Below are 25,239 nucleotides of genomic sequence, written 5' to 3'. Positions count from 1 at the left end.
CGAAGTTCATCCCAAATTTCGCCGGGAGTTCGTGGGACATTCGTGCGATATTCGTGAGACATACGCAAATGTGTTTTAGTATAAATTCAGTGTGATTCTAAGTGAAAATTATCGCTGTTTTATCGCAATTTTGTGTCTCTAACTAGTCGCGAGCTGTCGCAGCCCAGTGAGATACTTGCTTTAGACTAAGCGTAGTCTAGTGACCACCCAACAAGAAAAAACAAAACGTTAAAAAAAAGAAGGAAGACCCACAAGAAGTACAAGTTATTGTTTTAATGATCTCTCATTGTGGTACTTTAGCGATGTATTCTAGTGTCGTTTTAAATCTTAGTCGTTCAGAAAACACTCAAATAAAAGGTTGTTGTTCGTCTTTCGGCTACTCCCGTTAGGGGTTGCCACAGCGGATCATCTGTTATGATCCGCATACTGATTTGGAACAGGTTTTACGCCGGATGCCTTTCCTGACGCAACCCTGGTCGCCTCTTACGACACAGGGATAAGGGTTGGGTTTCACCATGATTCCGGGCTGCCATACACCCTCTCATAGCGCAGCCCAGCGCAGAGCTCCCGTCCTCAAGCGATCCTCCAACCCAAGCCTCCGAGTAGCCGGATTACAGGCGCACGCCACTACGCCCGGTTACACTCAAATAAAAGGTATGGCTGTTAAATGCATATGACTTCACTCTCTAGTAGTTTATGAGTATGTCATTGTGTACACGTTTTAATGGGTGGCAATTTTTTCCCATATCATCTCTCGAAATGGAGGACTACTGTACTTCATGATGACTGTCATGGGACCATCATATGTTGTATGCATTTACCTTGAAGAGTGGCGGTTTCAAAGAACCGCAACAATATCTGTTTTCAGGACGAAGACTTTCGTCATCCTGCATAGGTACCGACAGTGCCACATCCCATGATCCAGTCAATCCATGACTCCCCAGGTCTGACCCAGACATCTATTGACATTGACCTCTGGCTCACAACATGCGGAGTCATGAATATCACTGCCAAAGTAAGTGAATCTCTCTTTGACCTCAACATCCTCACCACAAACAGGTACAGACCAAGAGAGCAGCATGGAATATGTCACTCAAAGCCTGGATTTTAGTTTTGACCAAGGAAAGCCAAAACTGCAGAGGCTCCGATTCTTCATACAGCACCTCGAGGGCTTCCAAAAGGATATCCAGAGTCTCCACAAAGATGACTGAATCATCTGTGAAATCAAGGTCAGAGATTTTGACATTCTCCAACGATGCACCACAGCTTGATCTCTCTGACATTCTTCCTACAATCCAGTTCATACAAACGCTGAAAAGTGTGGGGGCCAGTACACACCCCTGTGGAACTCCAGTAACAACTGGAAATAAGTCTGAGATGGAAACACCATACATCACAGCATTCCCAGTATGAGAGTATCGTTCAGATTGATCAGTTTTGTTGGCACCCCATGAAGACCAAGAATTCTCCAGAGGGAATCCAGATTCACTGAATGAAACACTTTGCGGACATCAACAAAGACTATGAGCAGCCCCTGCAAAAACTCTCATCTGCATTCAGTGAGAACCCAACGAGCAAGGTTACGGTCAATCGTTGACCTCTTTTGTGTAAAGCCTGACTGCTCTGGGTGCTGGTGTTCAAGCAGATGGTGGCAAATCCTATCAATAATTATCTGAGCAAAGACCTTGCCCGGTGCTGAGAGCTGCGTCACCCCTCTGTCGTTGAAGTCCTGGCAATCACCCTTCCCTTTTCAGAGAGGGAGAACAAAGTCCCTCTTCCTGTCAGTTAGGATGATCACTGTGTTCCAAACAGAGCACAGAATTGCATGCAACGACATGAGTACAGCATTTCCACAAGCCTTGAGCAGTTCACCGTGGATGCCACATATCCCAGAAGCTTTACCCCTTTCTGCTGGTTCCCCGCAGCCTGTGTTTTCATAAACAAATGTGGTTCACAGTTGATTGGAGGGTCAGCAATAATGAGAGTTACACCCCTGACGTCCAAATCAACAGCTGGTGGATCAGCCTGGTATACCCTTTCAAAGTAACTGGCCCCATGGGCCTTCACTTTGGACTCCTCTGTCAAGAGCCTACCACCCTCTACTCCCACTGCAGTACACGAAGGCATGGGCTTGAAGGAACGTGATGCTTAAATTCCTCTGCAAGCAGGACGAGAATCACTTGACCACGAGTGATGCTCTACTCCATCACAGATTCCTCACACATAGGCCTCCTTTTCTGCCCTCAGCGCATTTACAGATTTATGCCTAAACTCCCTGAACAGCTCAGCTCTGCCCTTAAGCCTGGCCCTGTGATTCTGGTCAATGGTATCCTTCTTTGCCCGACAAAGTGTTTCAAGACATCCACTGGCAACATCAAGGATGGTAGTCTTGAATGCACTCCACAACTCTTCAGGACCTCCAAAATCTCAATTGAGCCTGTTCACAAACTCCTCAGCTACACTCTCATCCTTAAACTTGCCAACATCCAACCTTGGCTGGGATGATACCATTGTCCTATATTTAAGCTGAAACTTCAGAGTTGCTTCAGCAAGCCTGTGGTTGGTATTGAGGAACTGAGCACTCTGGCAAACCCTGCAGTTCTGAATCATCCTCCGACAATCAATGAGCACATGATCAATTTCCTTTGCCACGCCACTAGTTGGAATACCAAGTCCAGTGATGAGCCTGTGGGCACTGAAACCATGAACCAGCCACCCTAAGTCCACGACTTCTTGCAAAGTCAAGGAACTTGGTGCTATTCTGGTTCACAGTTCCAGACCCATGGGGACCAACACATTTCTCATAACCAACCCTATCATTTCCAGTTGACGCATTGAAATCCCCCAAGATGAGAAGAGTATCTTGTCTGGGGAAATGATCAACCACAGACTCAAACGTGGCATTGAATGCGCCCTTCACGGTGAGATCACTTGCCTCAGACAGAACAGAAACAGAAACTAGGGAAATGACACCCAATGAGTGATGAATCCTCGGTCTCATATTATGCTAACTCAGTTACCATGGGAGTCAAATTATCACACACAGTTACAGCAACTTCTTGGGTATGGTAAGCAACAGAGTGACCAGGCCAGTAGTAGGTGTAACCACCCGCCATAATGTCACCACTATCCGGTCTCTGAACCTTAGAGTGCTGCACTAGTGATGTTAAAACGCTGGAACTCAGGTGATAACAGAGATAGATGATTATCCTCTCTTCAGGATAGGACGTTCCAGGCACCCACCCGAAGCGACAACTTCAGATTAATCCAATGAGACCACCATCTGGTGGATGACACCTCAGCAATCTGACCTAGGAAGGTTTCCCCATGCTTTTCCTGCTATCCTCAGAGTGGGGTTTTTTTTTTTGCCCCAATCCCGTCATCTGGTGAGCTGCCCTGTGAAAGGCAGCTGCACATGAAGTACTACCACGGAGTGGGTTTTCAGTTTTCTTTTCATTTTTATGTGTTCTGTAGAATGAAGTCTTTTAGGGTGGCCGGAGTGTAAATCCTGCCAAAAACCTCCTAGAAAAAGGTAACCCAACTGCAGGAGGACATCCACAGATGCAGTAGGGCAGCAGATATGAATGGCCATTGGCTCACAAGTAGCTCCTCTGCCCTTCGGCAGGTTTTATTTTTTATCCTGTTGGGTGCCCATTTCCATATACTCTTCTCAGCAGGAAGCCTGGCAAAGATAATGTTTTTATTTCCTATACAGAGCTGTCAGTTGCCTATACAACTGTACAAATAAAGTTATGCGTCAGAAGAACATGTTGCATGCTTGGAATAACATCACCCATTGCACGTGTACTCTGCTAATAATATGAAAATACAATAATTTCTTTGTAAATCCATTGAAATATTGATATATGTATTCAAAAATTGCATGTGTCCAAAGGAATTGGTTCAGTTTGGCATTTTTAATATGAAATGGGTAAAGCCTAGAAACAAACAAAACCCATGATGATTACTCTTTTGAACCTTTTAGAAAAAAACTCTTTCGAAGAATCCTTTAGAACACTGTAGAATTACCAATTACAACCACCCTTGAGAATCATCCTTTATAATTTCACTTTAGAATTACCCATTACAATTACTCTTTAGAATCCTTTAGAATTACCCATGAGAATTACCCTTTGGAATCACCATTTAGAATTACCCTTTAGAATTACCAATTACAACCACCCTTCAGAATCATCCTTTAGAATTTCACTTTACAATTACCCATTACAATTACTCTTTAGAATCCTTTAGAATTACCCATGAGAATGACCCTTTAGAATCACCCTTTAGAATTACCCTTTAGAATTTCACTTTAGAATTACCCATTACAATTACTCTTTAGAATCCTTTAGAATTACCCATGAGAATTACCCTTTAGAATTACCCTTAAGAATCATCCTTTAGAATTACCAATTACAACCACCCTTGAGAATCATCCTTTAGAATTACCAATTACAACCACCCTTGAAAATCATCCTTTAGAATTTCACTTTAGAATTACCCATTACAATTACTCTTTAGAATCCTTTAGAATTATCCATGAGAATTACCCTTTGGAATCACCCTTTAGAATTACCAATTACAACCACCCTTTAGAATTTCACTTTACAATTACCCATTATAATTACTCTTTAGAATCCTTTAGAATTACCCATGAGAATTACCCTTCAGAAGCAGCCTTTATAATCCTTTAGAATTATTATATTAATATGCTAGGCCATATTTTGTGGATGTATCTCCTCCGAAAGTGCCAGACGGACTGTCGCCACTTTCAGCATGGGGTGCTCTGTGGTCTAATGTACAGCATAGGCGAGGTGAGATCACGCGAGACGGACAGGTTTGGGAATTTTTGGCGATTTTCTAATTTTTTACATTCATTTGCATGGCGACGTGTGACGTCACCACTGAGAAGCGTAATGACGTCATGACATCATCGGTCATTCGCTGACGTCACTACGTCTGTCTTCGACAGACCTCACCGCTGAGAGGCGTCATGCCACTCCTAGAAAACAGCGTCTGTAATGTAAAACCTTCTTTTGCACATGCTGACTACTTCAGAAGGTGAATTTGACACAAAAAATGTTACAAGAAACATTGTATATAAAGAAATTCGATAAATTACATTGTGAACACTGGATATATTGACGTCCTAACGAACCCTCACTTTAGAAACTTCGCGCGGAGCGTAGGTTTGGCTAGTTACCCTTTAGAAACTTTAAGAATCCTTCAGCTTTAACCTTTCGTGTTATCCTTTAGAACCCCCTATAATTCTTCAGAACCACCCTTTAGAATTATCCTTTAGCAATACCCCTTAGAACCATTTAGAACTACCCCTTAGAACCATACAGAACTACCCTTTGGAACCATTTAGAACTACCCTTTGGAACCATTTGGAACTACTCTTTGGAACCATTTAGAACTACCCCTTAGAGCCATACAGAACTACCCTTTGGAACCATTTAGAACTACCCTTTGGAACCATTTGGAACTACCCTTTAGAAACCTTTAGAATTACCCTTAAGAACGCTTCAGAATTACTCTTTCGAACCCTTTAGAATTCCAAGACCACCGGCAAAGATAAAACACCAGTATATGATAAATGGGGTCATGCTGATCCTATGTAGCATGTCTGGATGTTATCAGCTCAGAACTGTAGGAGCAGCACGACAAGCAATCAAACAAACACATACAAACACGATCCATGAATTATAGTAAGGATGATTTATGTTGATTGTAAAGAAAAATATATCTACCTTTCGTGACAATCAACTGTGCTGGTCGATGGAATCAAACGAATCTTGTCAGCTTGTTTCAGACTACCAGCTGCTGTTGGAGTGTCATCATCTACATCATTATCGACTTGATCCAGGTCTCCAGCTATGATTGTCAACATCGCAACAATTTCTTCACCCAGTTCACCAGTCACAGCATCCCCACATCCTGGCAGAATATTTTGTGCGCTCTGGGAATGAATGGGCTACAAACCCTTTTGAAACGTCTTCCAATGCGAGCTTCTTGTTCCTATTTATGCTCACATCACTTCTCCTGTCTTGGATTATTCCTTAATGACCCTTGAATACCTCAATGATTAAACCCATTCGTTGCTCGAATGAATAATCGTCCCCTCTTTTATTTGCTGATATGCTGCCGCCGTTGGAACACAGAAACTAAAACTTATCGTACGGCGAGGCCAATGTGGGGTTATTGAGGATAATTGGTTTGGTAACCTCCTCTATGGTGTGCTGAACAAAAGGAATGAATAAACGGAATGAATTATCTTTGACGTGCATAACTAAACGGCTGTTTAGCCGTTTACATGTGCACTGCTAAACGGATCTTTATCTTTCTCCCTTTGTAAATAGCTGTTTAAACGGATAATTAGCTGTGCGTGTACAAATATAGTTTTGTCAGCGTTTAAGGGTTAGGCGTGCGATAGCAAGACACTCACTGAACGCCTTGCATAAATTCGGCCCCTGATGTTTTGTAAAAGTGCGTTTTAGTTTTGCAATTGTGATGTATCAGTGGTTTATACTAATGCGTACATGCATGGGTGCACCGGGGCGTGTTTAAGTAGAGTCACGTGACCGGCCCATGTTCCCATGCGGTGCTGTGCTGTGTGGTGCCTGTGTCCGGAATAAGCCTATTGTTCCCACTTAAGAGCCTTCATCCCCGTTCATTGAATATATTACAGCAATCTTTTGACACGGTGGGCACCCTACCCTGCTCACCAAACTCTCTTCCTGTGGTATCCAAGGCCATCTCCACTCATGGCTCACAGACTACCTCTCCTGTTGCAGTCAACGTGTGGCCCTAAATGGAGTTCTTTCATCCCCTCTTCCTGTCCAGGCTGGAGTTCCTCAAGGTAGCGTTCTGGGCCCTTTTCTTTTTCTGGTTTTCATCAATGATCTCTCCGACTCTCTGGAAAATCCTCTATATCTCTTTGCTGATGACTCCACCTTCTGCCGTACCATCGGTCATCCCTCAGACCGGCAAGCAGCAGCTTCTTCGCTCACTGCAGATCTAGGTAAAATCACAAACTGGTCCAACACATGGAACATGTCTTTCAATCCAGACAAATCTCACACTCTCACTATGTCTCTCCGAAAGGACCGTTTAGAATTCCCCCTCATCCACTTTCTCAACAATCCTCTGGAAGAAGTCCTTTCTTTCAAGCTTCTGGGTCTCACTATCTGCCATTATCTTTCCTGGGAAAGCCACATTTCAAACCTCGCCTCCAAAGCCAGTCGCCGACTGGGAATCCTCCGTCGTGCAAAGTCCTTCCTCGGCCCACCTGAGCTCCTGACCACTTACAAAGCTTTAGTTCCGCAGCCTGATGGAGAACTGCTCTCCCCTCTGGGCTGGTCCTCCTGCCTCCCATTTCTCTCGGCTTCACGCTGTGTAAACGAAGGCATTTCGGATCATTGGTATCTCCTGTAATGAGGCTGAGTCTTTGGGCCTCTCACTCTCTCACCGCAGGCTTGTCGGTGGTCTTTCTGTCCTCTACCGTCTCCTCTCCAGCCTCGCCCCCCTGCTCTCTCTGTGCAATTTGTCCCCACCACGTTTCTGCAGGGCACTCAAGGTCTGCCAACAACCCCCTTCTGGTAAAACTACCAAAATCACGAATAACTGCTCACCTTCACTCTTTCGCTCCTCTTTTTTCCCGCCTTTGGAATAAACTCCCTCACTCTCTTCAATCCCATTCTTCCCTCCAGGCCTTCAAAACAGCTGTGAACCACACCTATGTCCATCTCGATGTCCACACCTATGTCCATCCCCCATCCAAATCCTCGATCTTTTCTACCCCCGTTAATCCACCCAAGCTCACCTCCTTCAAATCCCCTGCTTTCCTTCCTGAAAGTCCCTGTAATGTCCATCTTCCATTCCGCATGTTCCCCGCCACATCCCTCTCCCTTCCACAGATCTCCTAAATGTCTCTGTTCCCCACTGTTTTGTCCTTCCCACTCCCACCCCCCTTGTCTCATGCCCCCCTTGCTGCGCGTTGTGTGTTCGCCCTCATACGAGCCTCGACAAGGTATGCAAAAATAAATAAACAAGCAGTCATAGACTGGTATTTACGAAATCGTCAACTTGACCTCTGACCTTGTCTAATAAAAGCTGTCTCGAGAGAAGGTAGCGACGCAAACCAGAAGTTTCTATGATGATTCTGCACCAAACCATCAAAAATCGATTGTTTGACCTCACTGTGACCTTGACCTTTGACCGATTTTGACCAAAATCTAATCAGCGCTAGCCATCACCCTCCTGAATCAGGTGGTGTAATTTGACATTTGTAGCTTCTTCTGTTCTCGAGTTACCGCGGATTAACGTAACGTAAAGGTCACACTTGTAGTGGGCTTGGGATCCTAGGGTCCTGAGTTCAAATCCCGCTCAGCTGTTGAATTAACACCAGGTGGGGTTGACTCTGCCTGTCATCCTTCCGAGGTCGGCAAAATGAGTGCCAGCATGCTGGTATACTGTGTCGGAGTGGCGACCTGTCCAGGATTGTTCCCAATAGCCAAGGAGACTGCTTCGGCGGCACCAACGCTCTGCACAGAGTATGGTCCTAATGGATGGAAAGGTCACACTCGACGCCCCCCCCCCAACTCGAAAGGATGCCGGGGCAAGCATGATGTCGTCAGCGCGCACACGCAAAACCTTTACGTGACTCAACAACGCGTCTGCTCGAGCGAGCTGCGCCACGTGACGAGCCGTAACGCGGCGGGTGAAATATTTTTATACAATCTTAAAACGTCTCCAAAACATCCGATTTTTACCAGAATTTCGACAACCGAGTGTTAAGCGTCCCAAGCGATCGAAAAACCGAAGACAAAATTAAAATCGAAGTTAAAACGAACTCGTAACGTCGACCGAAGCAAAAATACTCCATTTCTCCACAGGAATTTACGGAATTATTTAATATTATTTTATCAAAGTCATAAAACCGTAATATTCGGCCATCCACAAACAATCTTTACACCATCCGACGGCTTTGCGAGTCAGGCATGCGACGATAAGCTTTATTGGGATGAAAAATGACTTTCAAACACCATCTTTATCGAAAACACAACGCGGCCTACAACTAGGCAAGGCGTTCTGCACCATGGGCGCTGACACTGAAAATTTTAAAACAGCAGTAACTCGACGAATTGACACACAAATTCCGCCAAACTTTCCTCGATCTTCCAAACTCGCGCTCCGTCAACAATACATGTGGTAACTTTTCTCGAGTTATCATGTTTTGGATGTTTGTCCTCACTGTGACCTTGACCTTTGACCGATTTTGACCAAAATCTAATCAGCACTAGCCATCACCCTCCTGAAATACGTTGTGTAATTTGACATTGGTAGCTTCTTCCGTTCTCGAGTTATCGTGCCTACAAACAAACACACAAACAGAGGACGGAAGTGATCAATATACTTATGAAATCCTGATGGTTTGGGTTGGAAACTCAGGTTTCAGTTGCGCAATTATTGCTTTTGGTGTCTTCATCAGTTTCGTTCAGGCATTGATTTCGCTATCGAGAAAAACTACAAGATCTTCGGGTCTCGAGTTGAATCCCCTGTCGTGCGTTAAATAACACGAGGTGGGATGACTCAGCCTGTCATCCTTATGGGGTCGGCAAAATGAGTACCAGCTTACTGGTAACAGGGGCACTGCATCAGCTGCACAGCCGCGCTCCTAGAAAATGATGCAACCAGCATCCACAGGCTGCATGCGACACGAGAACGGCCCCTGGAAGAACGCATGACCTTCACCAGGCTGAACAGGTTACGTTTTGTATCCCACTGATAGGCCGGATATGAATTCGGACCTTAACGAATATCGAATCGGTTTGTTCTCTTCATCGACCTCACTCAACCACCGAGTTTTGGCATAACTCGTCCATAACGATTTGATATATCATGTTCACAGATGGACAGGGGTGAAAACATAACCTCCACCACGGCACCACCGAACAACAACCACTGATTGTCTGCATATCAGCCCATAAACCAGCCCAAACGGTAGAAAGAAAAAGAGGAGGATCAAGAGAAGAGGAGGAAGATGAAGCAAAATAAGAGGAATATAAGAAGAACAGGAGGAAGAGGAAGCAGAAGAGGAGGAAGAGGAAGAAGAAGAAGAGGAGGAAGAGGAAGAAGAGAAAATGAAGAAGAAGAAGAAGAAGAGGAGGAAGAGGAAGAAGAAGAAGAAGAAAAAATGAGGAAGAAGAAGAAGAAGAGTGTCGAGGAAGAAGAAGAAGAAAAAGAAGAAGAAGAAGAAGAAGAAGAAGAAAAATGAGGAAGAAGAAGAAGAGTGTCGAGGAAGAAGAAGAAGAAGAGAAAATGAGGAAGAAGAAGAATAAGTATCGAGGAAGAAGAAGAAGAAGAAGAAGAGAAAATGAGGAAGAAGAAGAAGAAGAGGAGAAAATGAGGAAGAAGAAGAAGAAGAGTGTCGAGGAAGAAGAAGAAGAAGAAGAGAAATGAGGAAGAAGAAGAGGAGGAAAAGGAAGAAGAACAAGAGAAATAGAAGAAGAAGAGGTGGAAGAGCAAGATGAAGAAGAGGAACAGAAGAAGAAGAGGTGGAGAGGAAGAAGAAGAAGAGAAAATGAAGAAGAAGAGGATGAAAAGGAAGAAGAACAAGAGGAATAGAAGAAGAAGAAGAGGTGGAAGAGCAAGAAGAAGAGGAGGAACAGAAGAAGAGGTGGAGAGGAAGAAGAAGAAGAAGAGGAATAGAAGAAGAAGAAGAAGAGAAATATGAGGAAGAAGAGGAGGAAAAGGAAGAAGAGGAGGTAGAAGAAGAAGAGGAGGAAGAGAAAGAAGAAGAAGAGGAAGAGAAGAAGAAGAGGTGGAGAGGAAGAAGAAGAGGAATAGAAGAAGAAGAGAAATATGAGGAAGAATAGGAGGTAGAAGAAGAGGAGGAAGAAGAAGAGGAGGAAGAAGAAGAGGAGGTAGAAGAAGAGGAATAGAAGAAGAGGAATATGAGGAAGAAGAGGAGGAAAAGGAATAAGAAGAGGAGGTAGAAGAAGAAGAGGTGGAAGAGCAAGAAGAAGAAGAGGTGGAGAGGAAGAATAAGAAGAAGAGGAATAGAAGAAGAGAAATATGAGGAAGAAGAGGAGGAAAAGGAAGAAGAAGAAGAGGTAGAAGAAGAGGAGGAAGAAGAAGAGGAGGTAGAAGAAGAGGAGGAAGAAGAAGAGGAATAGAAGAAGAGAAATATGAGGAAGAAGAGGAGGAAAAGGAAGAAGAAGAGGAGGTAGAAGAAGAAGAGGTGGAGGAGGAAGAAGAAGAAGAGGTGGGGAGGAAGAAGAAGAAGAGGAATAGAAGAAGAGAAATATGAGGAAGAAGAGGAGGAAAAGGAAGAAGAGGAGGTAGAAGAAGAGGAAGAAGAAGAGGAGGAAGAAGAAGAGGAGGAAGAAGAAGAGGAGGTATAAGAAGAAGATGAATATAGGAAGAAGAAGAATAGGAAGAAGAAGAGGAGGAATATGAAGAAGAAGAAGAGGTAAAGGAAGAAGAAAAGGAGGAGGAAGAAGAGGAATAGAAGAAGAAGAGGAGGAATATGAAGAAGAAAAAGAGGATGAGGCAGAAGAAGAAGAGGAGGAGGCAATGAAGAAAAAGAGTAGAAGAAGAGGAGGAAAAGAAGAAGAACAAGAGGAGGAATATGAAGAAGATAAATAGAAGAAGAAGAGGAGGAGGCATATGAAGAAGAAGAAGAAGAGGAGGCGGAGGTATATGAAGAAGAAGAAGAAGAAGAAAAGAGGAGAACAGAAGAAGAGGAGGAATAGAAGAGGAATAGAAGAAGAAGAGGTTTAGGCAGAGGAAGAAGAAGAGGAGGCAGAGGAAAAAGAAGAAGAGGTGGAGGAGGAAGAAGAAGAAAAGGATGAAGAGGAAGGGGAAGAAGAGGAATATAAGAAGAAGAAGAGGAGGAGGAAGAGGAAGAAAGAATGAAAAAGATTCCTTTAACACGACGACGATTCCGCCGGATAAAGACCACTCTTATTCACGATTTTTGACACCGCAATGCATGTTGTGATATGTTATTTATTACCGATATATTGTTAACATGTTTTAGTTATCGAGTTGTTATTTGTTAATATGTTTTTACCTGCGCTTTATTTTACTTTCCCCTCACGCGTCTTTGTACAATGTGTAAGAATCTCAGTGGAGTCGTTAACACCAGTGACTGAATGTCCTGGTATTTCGAGTGGCCTCCTCCACACGTTTTCTTCACGTTATGAGCCAAATCGTACTCGGTCTTGATTTAGTCAAAGTCGAAAGGGTTTTAATTGATCCGATCATTTGTTCGTGCGGACGGAAGTGGGTTACTGAATGAGGTACCAATGGCTTTTCCTGTGGAGGTGATTTTGATTTCCATTTGGCGCGATTATCGGTGTTTTATTTAGTGCGGGTGAATCTGGGAATGAATTGTGTTTACGTTTTGACTTCCGTACAGTGTGTCGTTTTTTTATTTGTTACTGTTCACCGCTGGCGCTGCATCGTCAGTGTGGTGGGTACAGCAGGACAGGGCACAACACAAACCATTAGGGATTGACTTGAAGTGATCTCGACCCTCTAAACAACACCCTCGGACTCCTCCCCCCCTCCAAAACCCCTTCGGGCTCCCCCCCCCTCCGAAACCCCTTCGGACTCCTCCCCCCCTCCGAAACCCCTTCGGACTCCTCCCCTCCAAAATCCCTTCGGACCTCTCCCCCCATCCAAAACCCCTTCGGACCTCTCCCCTCCAAAACTCCTTCGGACCTCTCCCCCCTCAAAAATCCCTTCGGACCTCCCCCTCCAAAATCCCTTCGGACCTCCCCCTCCAAAATCCCTTCGGACCTCCCCCCATCCAAAATCCCTTCCGACCTCCCCCCATCCAAAATCCCTTCCGACCTCCCCCCCCATCCAAAACCCCTTTGGAATCTCCCCCCCCTCCAAAACCCCTTCGGACCGGATCTAGATTTGGACGTGAACTAAAATTTAATTGGTTTGTTATTGCCACCTTCCCAACTCGTCCACAAAGTTTTGTCCAAAACACTTTAAGAAATTGTGTTATTTAATTTCTTTCAGCCTTATCACTCAATGGGGAAGAATCATTCAAAAATAATTCTCGTATCCAGATTCGTGTCTTCACCAAAGTTGAATTGATTCGTCCTTGTCGCACAGCCAACCTGCCCGCCACATTTGTTCCGAATCCTTCCACAACTTTTTGGGATATCATGCTATATATCATTTTTGTCCCGATCTCTCAGTGGTGAAGAATCACTAAAAAGGAAATTTCTCTTATCCGGATCCGCATCTTCACCAACATCGAATCAATTTGTCCTCATCACACGCACAACCTGTCCACCAAATTTCATCCCAATCTCAACTTTTTGAGATATCCTGCATACAAACAGACAGACAGACAGACAGGGGTGAAAACATCACCTCCGTCTGCCTTAGGTGGGTGAAGGTAATAAAACGCAATATAAACGGCATCTTGTCTACACTCTACAACATTGCATACCCTTCAATTTACTGCGTTTTCTTTTCATCAAACAAAAAGGATGATCGAGTTTTCAATTTCACGAATGGACGAATGGAACCAGACCCTGTTCATGAACCCCCTTCAGGAGAAGACCTTACGTTGGTCATCGACAATGGCTGTTTCTCCTGCCGTGCAGGCTGGGCATGTGAGAATGAGCCGCGGATGCAGTTTAAGAATGTCATGGCGAAGAATAGAGGTATTTCCATTTAACTTAGTTGCCATATTGTAAGCTGTACTTGTAAGCTGGATATGCACACATTTGATGTATTAGTGCTGCAGAATGGTGCCACATAACAGACCAATTGTGCATTTTGGGTGAAAAGCACGGAAATTAGCACAGATGTAGCTTTTAATGTGCTGAACATTTCTAGATATGGGGCCATTTCAGTTTCTTTCCAAGATGGCCACCAAATTCAAAATAGCCGCGACTGAGTAAAAAAACTGCTTTCTGACTTGTTTATAATATTCAAATGTACTAATTTCATCTTTTTCATGCTCTTTAACCGTGATATTGTTGTGGGCCGGAGGTCGGTGGCGAGGAGCGACCGCTAGGTGGAACAGTAAGGTCGTCTCCACCAAGTACCCGGAATTGAAGGTCGTAACCCTTGGACAACTCCAAAGGTCACGGGTCCCTTAGCGGACCGTGGACGTCAATATTTTGATGGCGTGGGGTAGGGTTAATTGCCTAATTTCAATATACCGAAGTACCAACGTCGTCTAACTACCGGGGAAAACCACACCCTCGACGGACCTCGGGCGGAACGGGCCATTTACCGAGCCCGATCCGGGTGTAAACCGAGCGGGGATTACCAAAGTCCGTCGGTCCAAATGAACAATTATAGCAACAAGGCCTCTCTAATTCCCAATACGCACCGTGCTAAACCAATGAGAGAAACGACAGCAACGGGCTAGTACATTTAACAAGATGATTTATTTATGAACAATAACCGGGGAGGGAAGCACACAAAGAGCAGAGTTAAAACTGAATATGCAGTCAATGTACAAGGGCGAGATACTGAAGCAATGTCTACTTATCGGACTAGCGACACACACGCACACGCACACGCACACGCACACGCACACGCACACGCACACACACACACTAAATGGGGCCGGTTGCCCTTTATTGTGCCCTACAGCTCGGGAGGGAAGACGAGCTGAGGGAAGAGACTGGTCTTGCACCTGCCCACCTCGTGCGGTAACGTCGATCTTGTCCGGTGGCGGGACTCGAACCCGCGCTGACATACCAGGCACCGAGGGACCAAGGATTCAGCCACGGACGCCAGCCAGCTCGAATAATGACGAGGCGAGGAATCACTGCGACGAGACCAGAGCCAGCTACAAGACGAGACCAGCCACGTGATGACCATGCCATCCCATCTATTTCTTCCCCGACCAGGGTGGGGGGGGGCGACGTGTCTCTCGTCACCGCACCCCTCATTCTCCGGGGGAAATCGGCCGTCTCTCCGTGATTGGTCGGGGGCGTTTCGGGGCATCTCGATCCCCCCCCCCGAAGAGACTCTGCTTCTCTTGGAGCTCGCTCTGCGCCAAATGGCTGAAAGGCGGCAAACGCGCTCGCACCCTTCCGATTGGCCGAAGCGTGGAGTCAGAACTTCGGTGACCGAGGGAACTCCACCCACATGCGTGTTCGGCACGACATCGTGTGGGGAATATTCCATAGTGTTGTTGTTATTTTTGTGGATATAAATTCTACAGCTAAGAAAATAACTCGCAGCGCACATACACTTAATCACCCTTTAAACCAGCGTTTCTCAACCTTTTTACCCTTGTGGAACCCTTGAAATAGTTTTCATGTCTCGGGGAACCCCTGCATAAAAATTATTATATACCATTATTAATGTGTTCATGTGCTAAATAAAATACTTTTTTCGGATATCTGGTTTAAGGAAAAATTTTTTGTCAAATTTATTGGCAATGAAAAAAAACATACTGCTCGTTTATGAGACCTCACACCGAGGTTTTAATTCACAAAAAAAAAAAAATTGTTGTTTTGTTTGAAAACGTCATTTTTGAAAGTGTTTGTCAACCCCGAGTCTGTTTGACAATTAAAAAAAGACACCTCATGTAACTTCATAAACAAAATTTAAACAAATAAAGCTGAAGCAAGAAAGGTAAACAGAAGAACTAACCTTGAGAGAGAGAGAGACTTAGCGTTAGGAAGCACAGAGAAGATAGATGGACACCGTGCATGCGTCCCGTACTGGAGTCAGTCACTCAATGATACACGAATCCGCCGCGTACAGGACGTCCACTAACCAGTGAGGGCGGTTTCACACTGGCGCCATATAGACATCGTTAAATACATTCCCTATGGTTGTTATAATTGTAAATAATATAAGAGGTTGAAGCCTCTATTATAATAACCAAGGAGTTTCCAACAATATGCCGTACGTGTATAGTAAAATTACGAATATTAAATCAAACAAAAACTACTTAAAAATACATTAGCCTATTTATTACTGTTTCTAGCGGAACCCCTAGCGACCTCTTGCGGAACCCGAGGGTTCCGGGGAACCCTGGTTGAGAAACACTGCTTTAAACATTGGGACGGGACCTAACTATAAACACATACTTATCGAAATAACTGAACTACGGGGACTCTGTCTGTGTGCGATAGGCTTCCATATCCGTAACAAGATTGCATAGTTTGTGTCTATACTGCTGTTTGCATATTTCAACAATGCAACAACTTTAATAATGGCGCAGAAATCCAAGATGGCCGCCATGCTTAAGCAGTTGAGGAGATCTACCTCTGAAAAGGAGGTAAAAAGGGTCGTTTTTGCTGAATAACATCCACGCTACTTGATATATTTTTCCCTGCTTTGAGTCGCAAATTGCCTCAAATATTTAAACCAAATTACATCGTTAAACCAAATTGTTGCCTATCTCATTTTCATAATAAAAGGGGAATGCAAACTCTCCCTTCGTATAATAAAGCACATTAGTTCTGCAGTTGGCAAAGCGTTCTTATGACATGTAACTTTCATCTACGCAATGTGTCTTTAAGTTTTGGAATATTATCATGTGTAAAAACAAAGTAATTGGACAAAAATAACCGTTTTTACTTCCATTTCTGGAGAGGTGGATCTCCCCAACTGTGAAGTGGATAACTGTAAAAGCTAATGTATCCTTAATGAAGTCAGGTTTTCTTCAAATTATAATTATTTTATTACCATCACATGTAGGCATGGGCTTTACTAGGATTTGTTTTTCAAGCGAAACATCTATCAATATGGTGCACATTCATCTTGTTATAATAGATCCAAGTCATCTCATAGCAACAAAATTCAGCAATGGTTTTTAGCAGTCCATTGTTAGTAATATATAGAAACAGCAATCTACCTCTCGGCACAAAATGATGCTTAATATTGCTTAATCATGTTATTGACGCTCACAGTCTCCGTGACACTTGCAATATGTTGTACATGCCATCTCTGCTTTTACACACTTGCACTAGCGCAGGCATCCTCTTTCTACTTTGCAGCCGCACTTATGAAGTTCTTTGCACGATTTGGATGCTTCAGGCAAGGATGTCCACAGAGGTTCCCAAAAACTGTGAGGCCCCTTTAAACCAACCCCAGTCAGCGGGATCTGGTAACTCTGGGTCTCGCAGTAATGCCTGCCCCCAGCAATGCCCTGCCTGATATGCTGCCTGCTTTGCGTGTTGACACAGTGCAGCTGAGGTAGGTGGAATGAACTCAATGGATCTCCCATTTTGAATAAATAACTCTATTCTAGCATCATCAACACTGTTACAGCAGCTTGTCCGGTCATACATGACGACAACAAACTGTTCAATTGTTTGCATTTGTTCTTTCAATGTCTCGTCTGAAGGAGGTACTCTACCAAGAGTTGCAAAGGCTTCTACGACATCTGTGAAAACCTTCATTGTGTTCCATGCTGTTTTCTTTCCTCGGTTCAGAAAGAATGACTTCTGATCACAACCGGTGAAGGCGTGGAACATTAGCAGAGACAAAAATTTATCTGGACCTCGGGTATGGGCAATGGTGTGTGCTGGTATGAGTCTGCAATTCTTTCCTGTGCCAAATAATACCCATATTTTACTCAGGTTTGTTTGGTCGAACAATGCTGTTGCCAAGACAAGCACGTCAGTGTCCACAGTACGCAACATGACTTTCTAGTATCCATTCGCAGCAGCGTCTGCTGCATGGAGTAGTAGCCTAGTGTCGGCTTCTTCGTGTGCACATGGAGAAAGGCGACTGATGTCTTCTCTTGGGGAATTCAGCAATATTGATTTGCCAAACGTAGAGATGACCTTTTCAGTTTGGATTGTCACCGATTGTTGCGCCAAGAATGCAAAGAGTTCTTTCTTGTTTTCACTGACTTTGAGGAATCCTTCCCAGTTTCCTGGAATCTTGCTATTTGGTTGAACACGTGTTCGTGTACCTGTTCCACGCTTCTTCCTCGTCATTGCTTTGAGACTATTTGGAATATATTCATCCCAGACAATGTCTACTCTGCTGGCTTTCGTAAGCTGGGTCTGAATATAGGGCAGGAAAATGCACTTGGAGTATTCATGGAAGGTTTTGGCAGGGCCTGGTTTCAACATGTTAATGATAGCGGCGCCATCTAGGAGAATGACATCAACCTCAGGAACTTGTTCCAGTGGAGTAGGGTAAGTTTCCTCAAAGCACGTCAGCCTTTGTCCCTGACCGCAACTCTCCAAATTTGGACAATGATGGTGGATAACATTGATTTTCATGGCGAAAGAACTCCTCAATGTCTCCATCATGGACTTGACAGGACACATACAACTGTGAGAAGAGGGCACATGTTTTCTTCAGCGATGTAATCTGCTGCTGTTCATTGTACTTCAATTTAGACTGAGGGCAGCTGAAGAATGGCAGTTTTTTTCTCTTCAGTGGGCTGAACAGAGACTTAGATCTGTTGCCCAGGCGCTCCTTTACAAAGGTAGCATACTGCTCCTTTCCAAGCGTTTGTATGTAGCGAACTGTCGTCACTACTTCGTCTCCCACAATATCTCTTGTGTCAAGAACCAACAGATCACTGGTTTGTTCTTTAAATGGGTTAGCCATTTCCTCGATAGTATGACAGAGAGAACGCATTTGTTTGGCAAATGTGCTCTGCACTGACTTCACTTGTTCATGGTGTTTGATATCCTGCCCCCTTGCTCTGTTTCTCCCTGATGCTTTCTACAGAGTCGTTAAATTCTCCGATCACTCGTGCCATTTCTGGCCCCGCCACCATCCACCGCATTAGTTATGATATGTTTTCTGTAAGTCCTATAGCTCCTCCGTCGCCTTTCACAATACAATTATCTTGCTCGTTGATCAATGGCTATGGAAGAAAATGACCGGTGGGTCTTCTTTATGACAAAGTTGCCACTTTGAAACTGTGCTGCGACGTCAGGGTGCATACTCCCAAGATTAATCATATCACGCAAATGAACTGGTAGCCAACGACTGTAGTGCAGGTGATCAAGGGCGAAGAACCAGGGCATAAGCTGATCCAGAACTTCAATGTAGAGCTTGAAGTTGCCCTCTCGAAGAGATCTTACAAAGCTCAAAATAGTCAGCTCAAATTCCAATGTTGTAGACCAGTAATTAAACTGTGGACTTTCAGCTATACGCTTGTTATGCCAGGCCTCAAATGCTTGTGGCATTTCATCAGCCGCCAAGCTCTCGCCATATTCGTCATATGCTCTGTGCATCAGGATGGATTGACTACTAGCCGTAATCTGATGGGCATGTCTTGTCCTTGTCAAGTGGGATGCCTTGAGGAAAGAATCAGCTGTGCCTGGAGAAGCTACACCAGCCTCTGCTAAAGCACTGGTCCATCCACTTTCATCTAGCCAGTCACCGATGGTTTTGAATGCAGCCATTTCTATATGAAGGCCCCCAAACACTACTACAATCTTGCCTTCTCCATAAGTTGTTGGCCAGTTGCATTGGATCTGCTTTGCGAGTGCAAACAATGGCTGGTCAAAAGCAATGACAGGAGTCTGACCAGGATTTAGAAATTCAACATTCTGCTTGATTATATTCATAGTGTGACGTATCATAGCAGGAGAATTTGATTTCTCTGCGAAGAGTAGAAGCAGTGAGCTGATATCTTTTGGGTTTCCTGAATCGTTTTCTATGTTGCTGGCATGAAATGCTGCCCAGGAGACCTCCATATCTTGCGCAGTGTTATCATGAGACTCAACTATGTCTTTCACATGACTGAGCCACCTATAAAGCAACAAGAAATAAGCATATAGGCACAAACAGTGCGACAGTTCAGTGTTCACATTCACAATAATCTACTAGTGTTCGAAATATAAATAAATATAAGTGTTGACAGATGCACAATAAGCGAGGTCCTACTACTAGAACATATTGAACTCACCTGGCATTGTCCTGCAGTGCTGCATACATTCTTTCATATGAAGCAGGTGGGAGAACTGAAACTTCTGGTACTGTTGGTCCTTTTGTATGTAGGGAAGCCAGTGGTATGCTGGTGTAGTCCTCTGGCAATTCTGATAAGGTCTTCTCTTTAGACTCACTTTGCCGGAGGATCTCTGTGTGTCTCTCTACTCCATGGACATCATTGTTCGGGTGCTGAAAGAGGGATATTCCTGTGCCATGATATGCCCCTTGAGCGGTCGTGGAAGTAGGATTGTGGTGTATGTTATCAACTGCACTTGTAGTGAATAGACCATGGCGTAAGTTTGCAGGACAAGCAACATGTTCTGCTTCATATCTTGCACAAACTTCATTACCCAAATCCTTTGAAATGTAAGTACTCTGTCTTATGATACATACAGCCCAAGGTCATACATTCTGTCAATTAACTCGCGCTTTCTTGTCCCAGCACGGATGAGGAGTCCGACGTAAATAGGCAGGGGTGTCTCATGATCCACACTGTGGTAGTGAGAGGTGGATCCTTCACGACATCAAATTATGACATTTTGGCGTATAAGCTGCGAGACAGTATCGCCTGGGTATCAGTGGCATTGCTTGATTGCTGCACTATGTTTGATCCACCCATTATCATCCCAACGAGGGTCGTCAGAGACTTAGAAACTGATTGGTGCTGACACTCCTTGGAGAATTTCCCCATAAATACAGACTTTTCAAGCTTCAGAATGTCCTTACGAACGATTTCAGCTGCCTTTGCCAACACGATAGCCTCCTCGTCAAAGTCACTTTCCAATGCCCTCTTTAGTGCCAGTCCTATGTCATCCTGAAAAGCAAGAAGAATGTTCCTGCCTTGCTTGTGGGCTTGTAAGTCTGGTATGTTGGCTAATATTCGTTCTTTCAGTCTGGTCGAGTGTTCTCGAGTGGTTGTGTCTGCTCCCAGGTCATTTAGTCTTGAAGTGTACATCTGAGTTTAATCTGCTAGTTTGAACACCGGTGCTACGTCATTCTCCATGCTTTCTGCACGACAGTCTTCAATATACGAAAGCAGCTCCACCAGGACAATGCCGTGCAGTTGTTTATCAGAAGAACTTTCTCCACTCAGAGCAATTCACTGACTCTGCTTTATTGTAGAGTGTTTTTATCCCCCGTCGCGTGGCGGAAGGGGGATATTGTTGTCACCCGGGTCTTCCGTCCGGCTGTCCGTCCGTCCCTCCGTCCAGCTGGCTGGGCATCAACATTTATAGCTGTGAGTGCGATAACTCATAAACTGTTCGCCATATCGATTTTAAATTTGGGTCACACATGTACCACCTGAAAAGGAAGAACCCTATTGATTTTGGGAGGGGCCTATCCCGGGATGGGGTAGAAATAAGAGGGAGTTCTTGTTCCACCGCCGTACGAACAATAAACATGCATCCTACACCTCCCGACACACAGGTAACGTCCATTTTACCGACAACCTGGCTAAACATGCATTTAATGGGGGATCTGAGGTAATCCTATATTTAGTAGTCCAATAAGGGCCATTTCCGGAACAATATGGTCTCGCACAATTTCTGCACATCACCAAACATTTCTGTCTAGTTTCTCCGACGATGCCTTATGGAGTTTATCTGATTTTTCACCACAAAAGAAGCAAGTGTCTTGCGATGTTCTGGCTGCACCACCACTGCTGTAGCGAGTGACTTTCTTTTTTGGCAAGTCACTGTTGGTTTCACACTCATCTCTCTTCCTGTTTTCAACCCGTTGAAGTTTGGTATTGTTGTACTTATCCTTGCATTTTTTGTGCCATTTAGCTGCATTAGACTTTCGAGTTGAAGCAACTCCTGTTCCATTGTCTAACCTTGATAAGTTTATATTATCTGGAAGACTCTGAAGCTCTTTGAATCTTATCAAATTAACTGCAACATTATCATGAAGTGTACCAATGTCAATCAATACCAGTCCTCTTTGAATCAGCTGGGCATCACAGTGGTTCTTTTTATATCTATTGACACAAAATGTATTTTGTCCAATCTATCGGCGATGATGATTCAGATGTTGAAGGAGTTTCTGGATGTTTTCTGGGGTCTAAAATCTTGAAGGATTTAGCCATTGTTGGTATTTTGATTACTACACCACTACCACAGCTTCTACAACTAACAACAGCATGCACTGTGATATGGAGATACTGATCTGAAAGAAGAAAATGAAGGATGAATGAATGGATGAATGTGTGCGATATACACAGATTAACTGGAAGAACGTTAACTGTGATGCATGGTACAATTACCACATTACAGTTTCATATGTTTGTCACCATTTTATCATGTAGCAGCCATTTTGAATTTGAAAGCCATCTTTGTTAAGAAATGAAGAACATGTGAAACGTTAGGTAATAGTTAGTAACATTTCACATTTCTGGTCAATTTTCCAACCAATCATAGGAAATGTATTCATTTATATGGTTGTATCGGTAATTTCACCCATGGCGGTGGCCATTTTGAAAATGACCGCCATCTTGGAAAAATTTCAGTTGGCCCCATATCTAATATTGTTCAGAAAACATTACAACTGTGCAAAGTTTCATGCTTTTCACCAAAAGTGCACAATACTTCCAACATTCTGCAGCACTAGTTGTGCATGAGCGAAAGTCTCCCTTATCCCTTCGTTGAGGATACCGATAGTTTTGTCAGTTTGGTTGGTATTGCTTGAACACTGCATACACGGGGTGTTAGAGGTTTACCATGGGGAATCATGACACTAAACCCCTGAGGTCGTCAACAGGTGCACCATGCCTGGTTTGCTCCAGATTGGACAAAAACTGTAGCAGGAGTTGGTGAACAAACTAACAGACTATTCTGCTTTATAATACTAGTATGTGCCCGTACATGCATGGCCGTACGTGCAAAAAAATAAAAACTTTCAAACCGCATGCCAGAAACAACAACCATACAGGCCGTTCCTTCGCTCAAAAAAAAAACTTTCAAACTGCGTGCCAGAAACAACAACCACACAGGCCTTTCCTTCGCTCTCGCGTGCCCGTACGTGCAAAAAATAAACAAATAAACAAAAAACTTTCAAACAACCACACAGGCCGTTCCTTCGCTCTCGTAAACGACGACTTGATTGGGGCATTGTGTTTATCTAGAAATGCGCATAAGAAATCGAGAAATTATTATAATACAGTAAGTCATCACTATCCGGAAGTCCGTACATTGTAACCCGTAATGGGGAACGTGCTCTTTCCCCATCGGCCACGCCGACGCAGCAACGTGTCCTGTCATTGGTAACTAAATGGCGCCCTTTCCCCATCGGCCACAACTACGCAGCAACGTGTCCTGTCATTGGTAACTAAATGACGCCCTTTCCCCATCGGCCATGCCTACGCAGTAACGTGTCCTGTCATTGGTAACTAAATGGCGCCCTTCCCCATCGGCCACAACTACGCAGCAACGTGTCCTGTCATTGGTTTGGTAAGGAAATGGCCATAACTTGGGAACCACTCGTCCGATTAATATCAAACCTTGAAAAGGCACATACTCAGGTCCCCAGAAATATACCTGGCAAGTTTCAATTATATTGGACCAGTGGTTCTCGAGAAACAGCGGACATACACACACACACACACACACACACGGAATTATAGATTGATTATATTGTATGTTTTCTCAGGGCTACCTATCGGCCTGTGCTAATTGAACAACTCGAGAGTTCATAGAACACGATACCCTGTGCATTTTCAGGTATATACTGTACTTCAATTTTAGTAAAACTTGTACGTGCCCATAAAAAAAAAAAATAATAATAATAATAAAAAAAATTAATAAATATTCCAACTGCGAGCAACAAACAACAACCACACAGGCCGTTTCTTCGCTCTCGCGTGCCCGTACGTGTGTGGTGCGGAAGTTCGCATATCACAGTTACGATGATAGGCAATTTAGGTTTTAATGACCAATTATTCAATTAGCGCCAACGTATTTTGCCTTTTCGCAATGCCATCGCAAGGAAAAACAAAAAGAGAAGAGAAGAGAGAAAAAAAATTACTTCCTGGTTCGGAGCATACCAGCACTCTGATGTTACAGAAATTTATGCACCGTCTCATGAAAACGATCATAACTTGCGGCATTGTGTTTATCTATAAATGCGCATGAGAAATCGAGAAATTATTAGAATACATGAAGTCATCACTCTCCGGAAGTCCGTACGTTGTAACCCGTAATGGGGAACGCGGCTGAGCTTTCCTTCCCCATCGGCCACGCCCACGCAACAACGTGTCTTGTCATTGGTGTGGTAAATAAATGGCCATAACTTGGGAAACACTTGTCCGATTAATATCAAACCTTGAAAAGGCACATCCTCAGGGCCCCAGCAATATACCTGGCAAGTTTCAATTAGATCGAACCAGTGGTTGTCGAGAAACAGCGGTCACAGACACACACACAGAGATTGCTGGAATTATAGATAGATAACAATTTTGAAGAGCTTTAAAAATTCCAGAAGTTTGGCACGATAAAAGCAGTCTTATACACCACCCTTTATAAGTTGTCCGAGTGCTGTTAAATTGGAGGTTCTTAGAAGTGACAAGAAGGCGATTTATGATGAAGTGTATAATTTATTTTTTTGTAAAATAAAACTTGTAGAAGTCAGATAAATAAATTTGATTCCGGAATTTACCTCCATTGACGCAGTGTCTATTACATCACACCATCAAACACATGACATTAATTATTAGTGCCTGTTGTTTGTGTCCTTTATAACATCCTTAAAACAGTAAGTTTCTTGTTTGGAATGATTTTCAATTTTGTTTGACTGCCAGACAGGCAAACAGACTAAAAAAATTACCTCACCATCTCTGCACCGTGTGATCGGGCCAAATTCAGAGCCAAAGTACTGCTAAACTACAGGTTGGTTTTCCAATTCATGTTCAAAATGTAACAATCAATTTAAATACGTTGTTCCTCGATCATGAACTGACATTTGCAGACAGACAGACATACAGACACACAGACGGACATTAATCAATTGATTGACCCCACTTTTCGCTTCACGTGTGCAGGGTAATATAACTATCTGTGTTCATAAAAGGGCTATTCACTTATTGTGTGTACAAGGTGGGAAATTGAGAAGAAAGAAGAGAGAAATGAAGCGAAAGGACCCCATCAAATATTGTTGCGAATCTGGAAGCCATGAGCACACAACATTCAGGTTCCTATCGCGCAATTATTTCGGTAAGTACGTGTTTTCAGTTAGGGTCCTGTCCCTTGTTTAATGGGTGATTAAATGTAAATGCGCTGCATAGTTAATTTAATAGTTAGGATTTTCACACCCCTTATAACAACAACAATACGC

General features: G+C 43.8%; 1 protein-coding gene and 1 long non-coding RNA gene across 6 annotated transcripts in view; one reads left to right on the top strand and one right to left on the bottom strand.

Annotated features, from left to right (window-relative positions):
* Positions 1 to 25,239, bottom strand: part of LOC147012332 (uncharacterized) — a 294,843-nt gene that overhangs the window by 74,290 nt on the left and 195,314 nt on the right. The window lies entirely within an intron of this gene.
* Positions 11,837 to 25,239, top strand: part of ACTR5 (actin related protein 5) — a 49,610-nt gene continuing 36,207 nt past the window's right edge. Inside the window, exons 1-3 of one of the 5 annotated variants that reach the window (XM_085856395.1) lie at positions 13,520 to 13,697; positions 24,707 to 24,794; positions 25,002 to 25,118. In XM_085856395.1, coding sequence (XP_085712521.1) covers positions 25,031 to 25,118 — 88 coding nt within the window. In that variant the 5' untranslated portion in view covers positions 13,520 to 13,697; positions 24,707 to 24,794; positions 25,002 to 25,030. Of the gene's footprint in view, positions 12,333 to 13,519; positions 13,698 to 24,706; positions 24,795 to 25,001; positions 25,119 to 25,239 lie in introns of those variants that run through there. The other 4 variants (XM_085856394.1, XM_085856393.1, XM_085856397.1 and 1 more) reach the window with 4 other exon arrangements.

Source organism: Eptatretus burgeri, chromosome 15 (genome assembly GCF_056783735.1).
Source record: "Eptatretus burgeri isolate ZD-2024b chromosome 15, Ebu_testis_v1, whole genome shotgun sequence".
NCBI classification, from domain to species: domain Eukaryota; kingdom Metazoa; phylum Chordata; class Myxini; order Myxiniformes; family Myxinidae; genus Eptatretus; species Eptatretus burgeri.
This window is presented reverse-complemented; position numbering and strand designations above follow the sequence as displayed.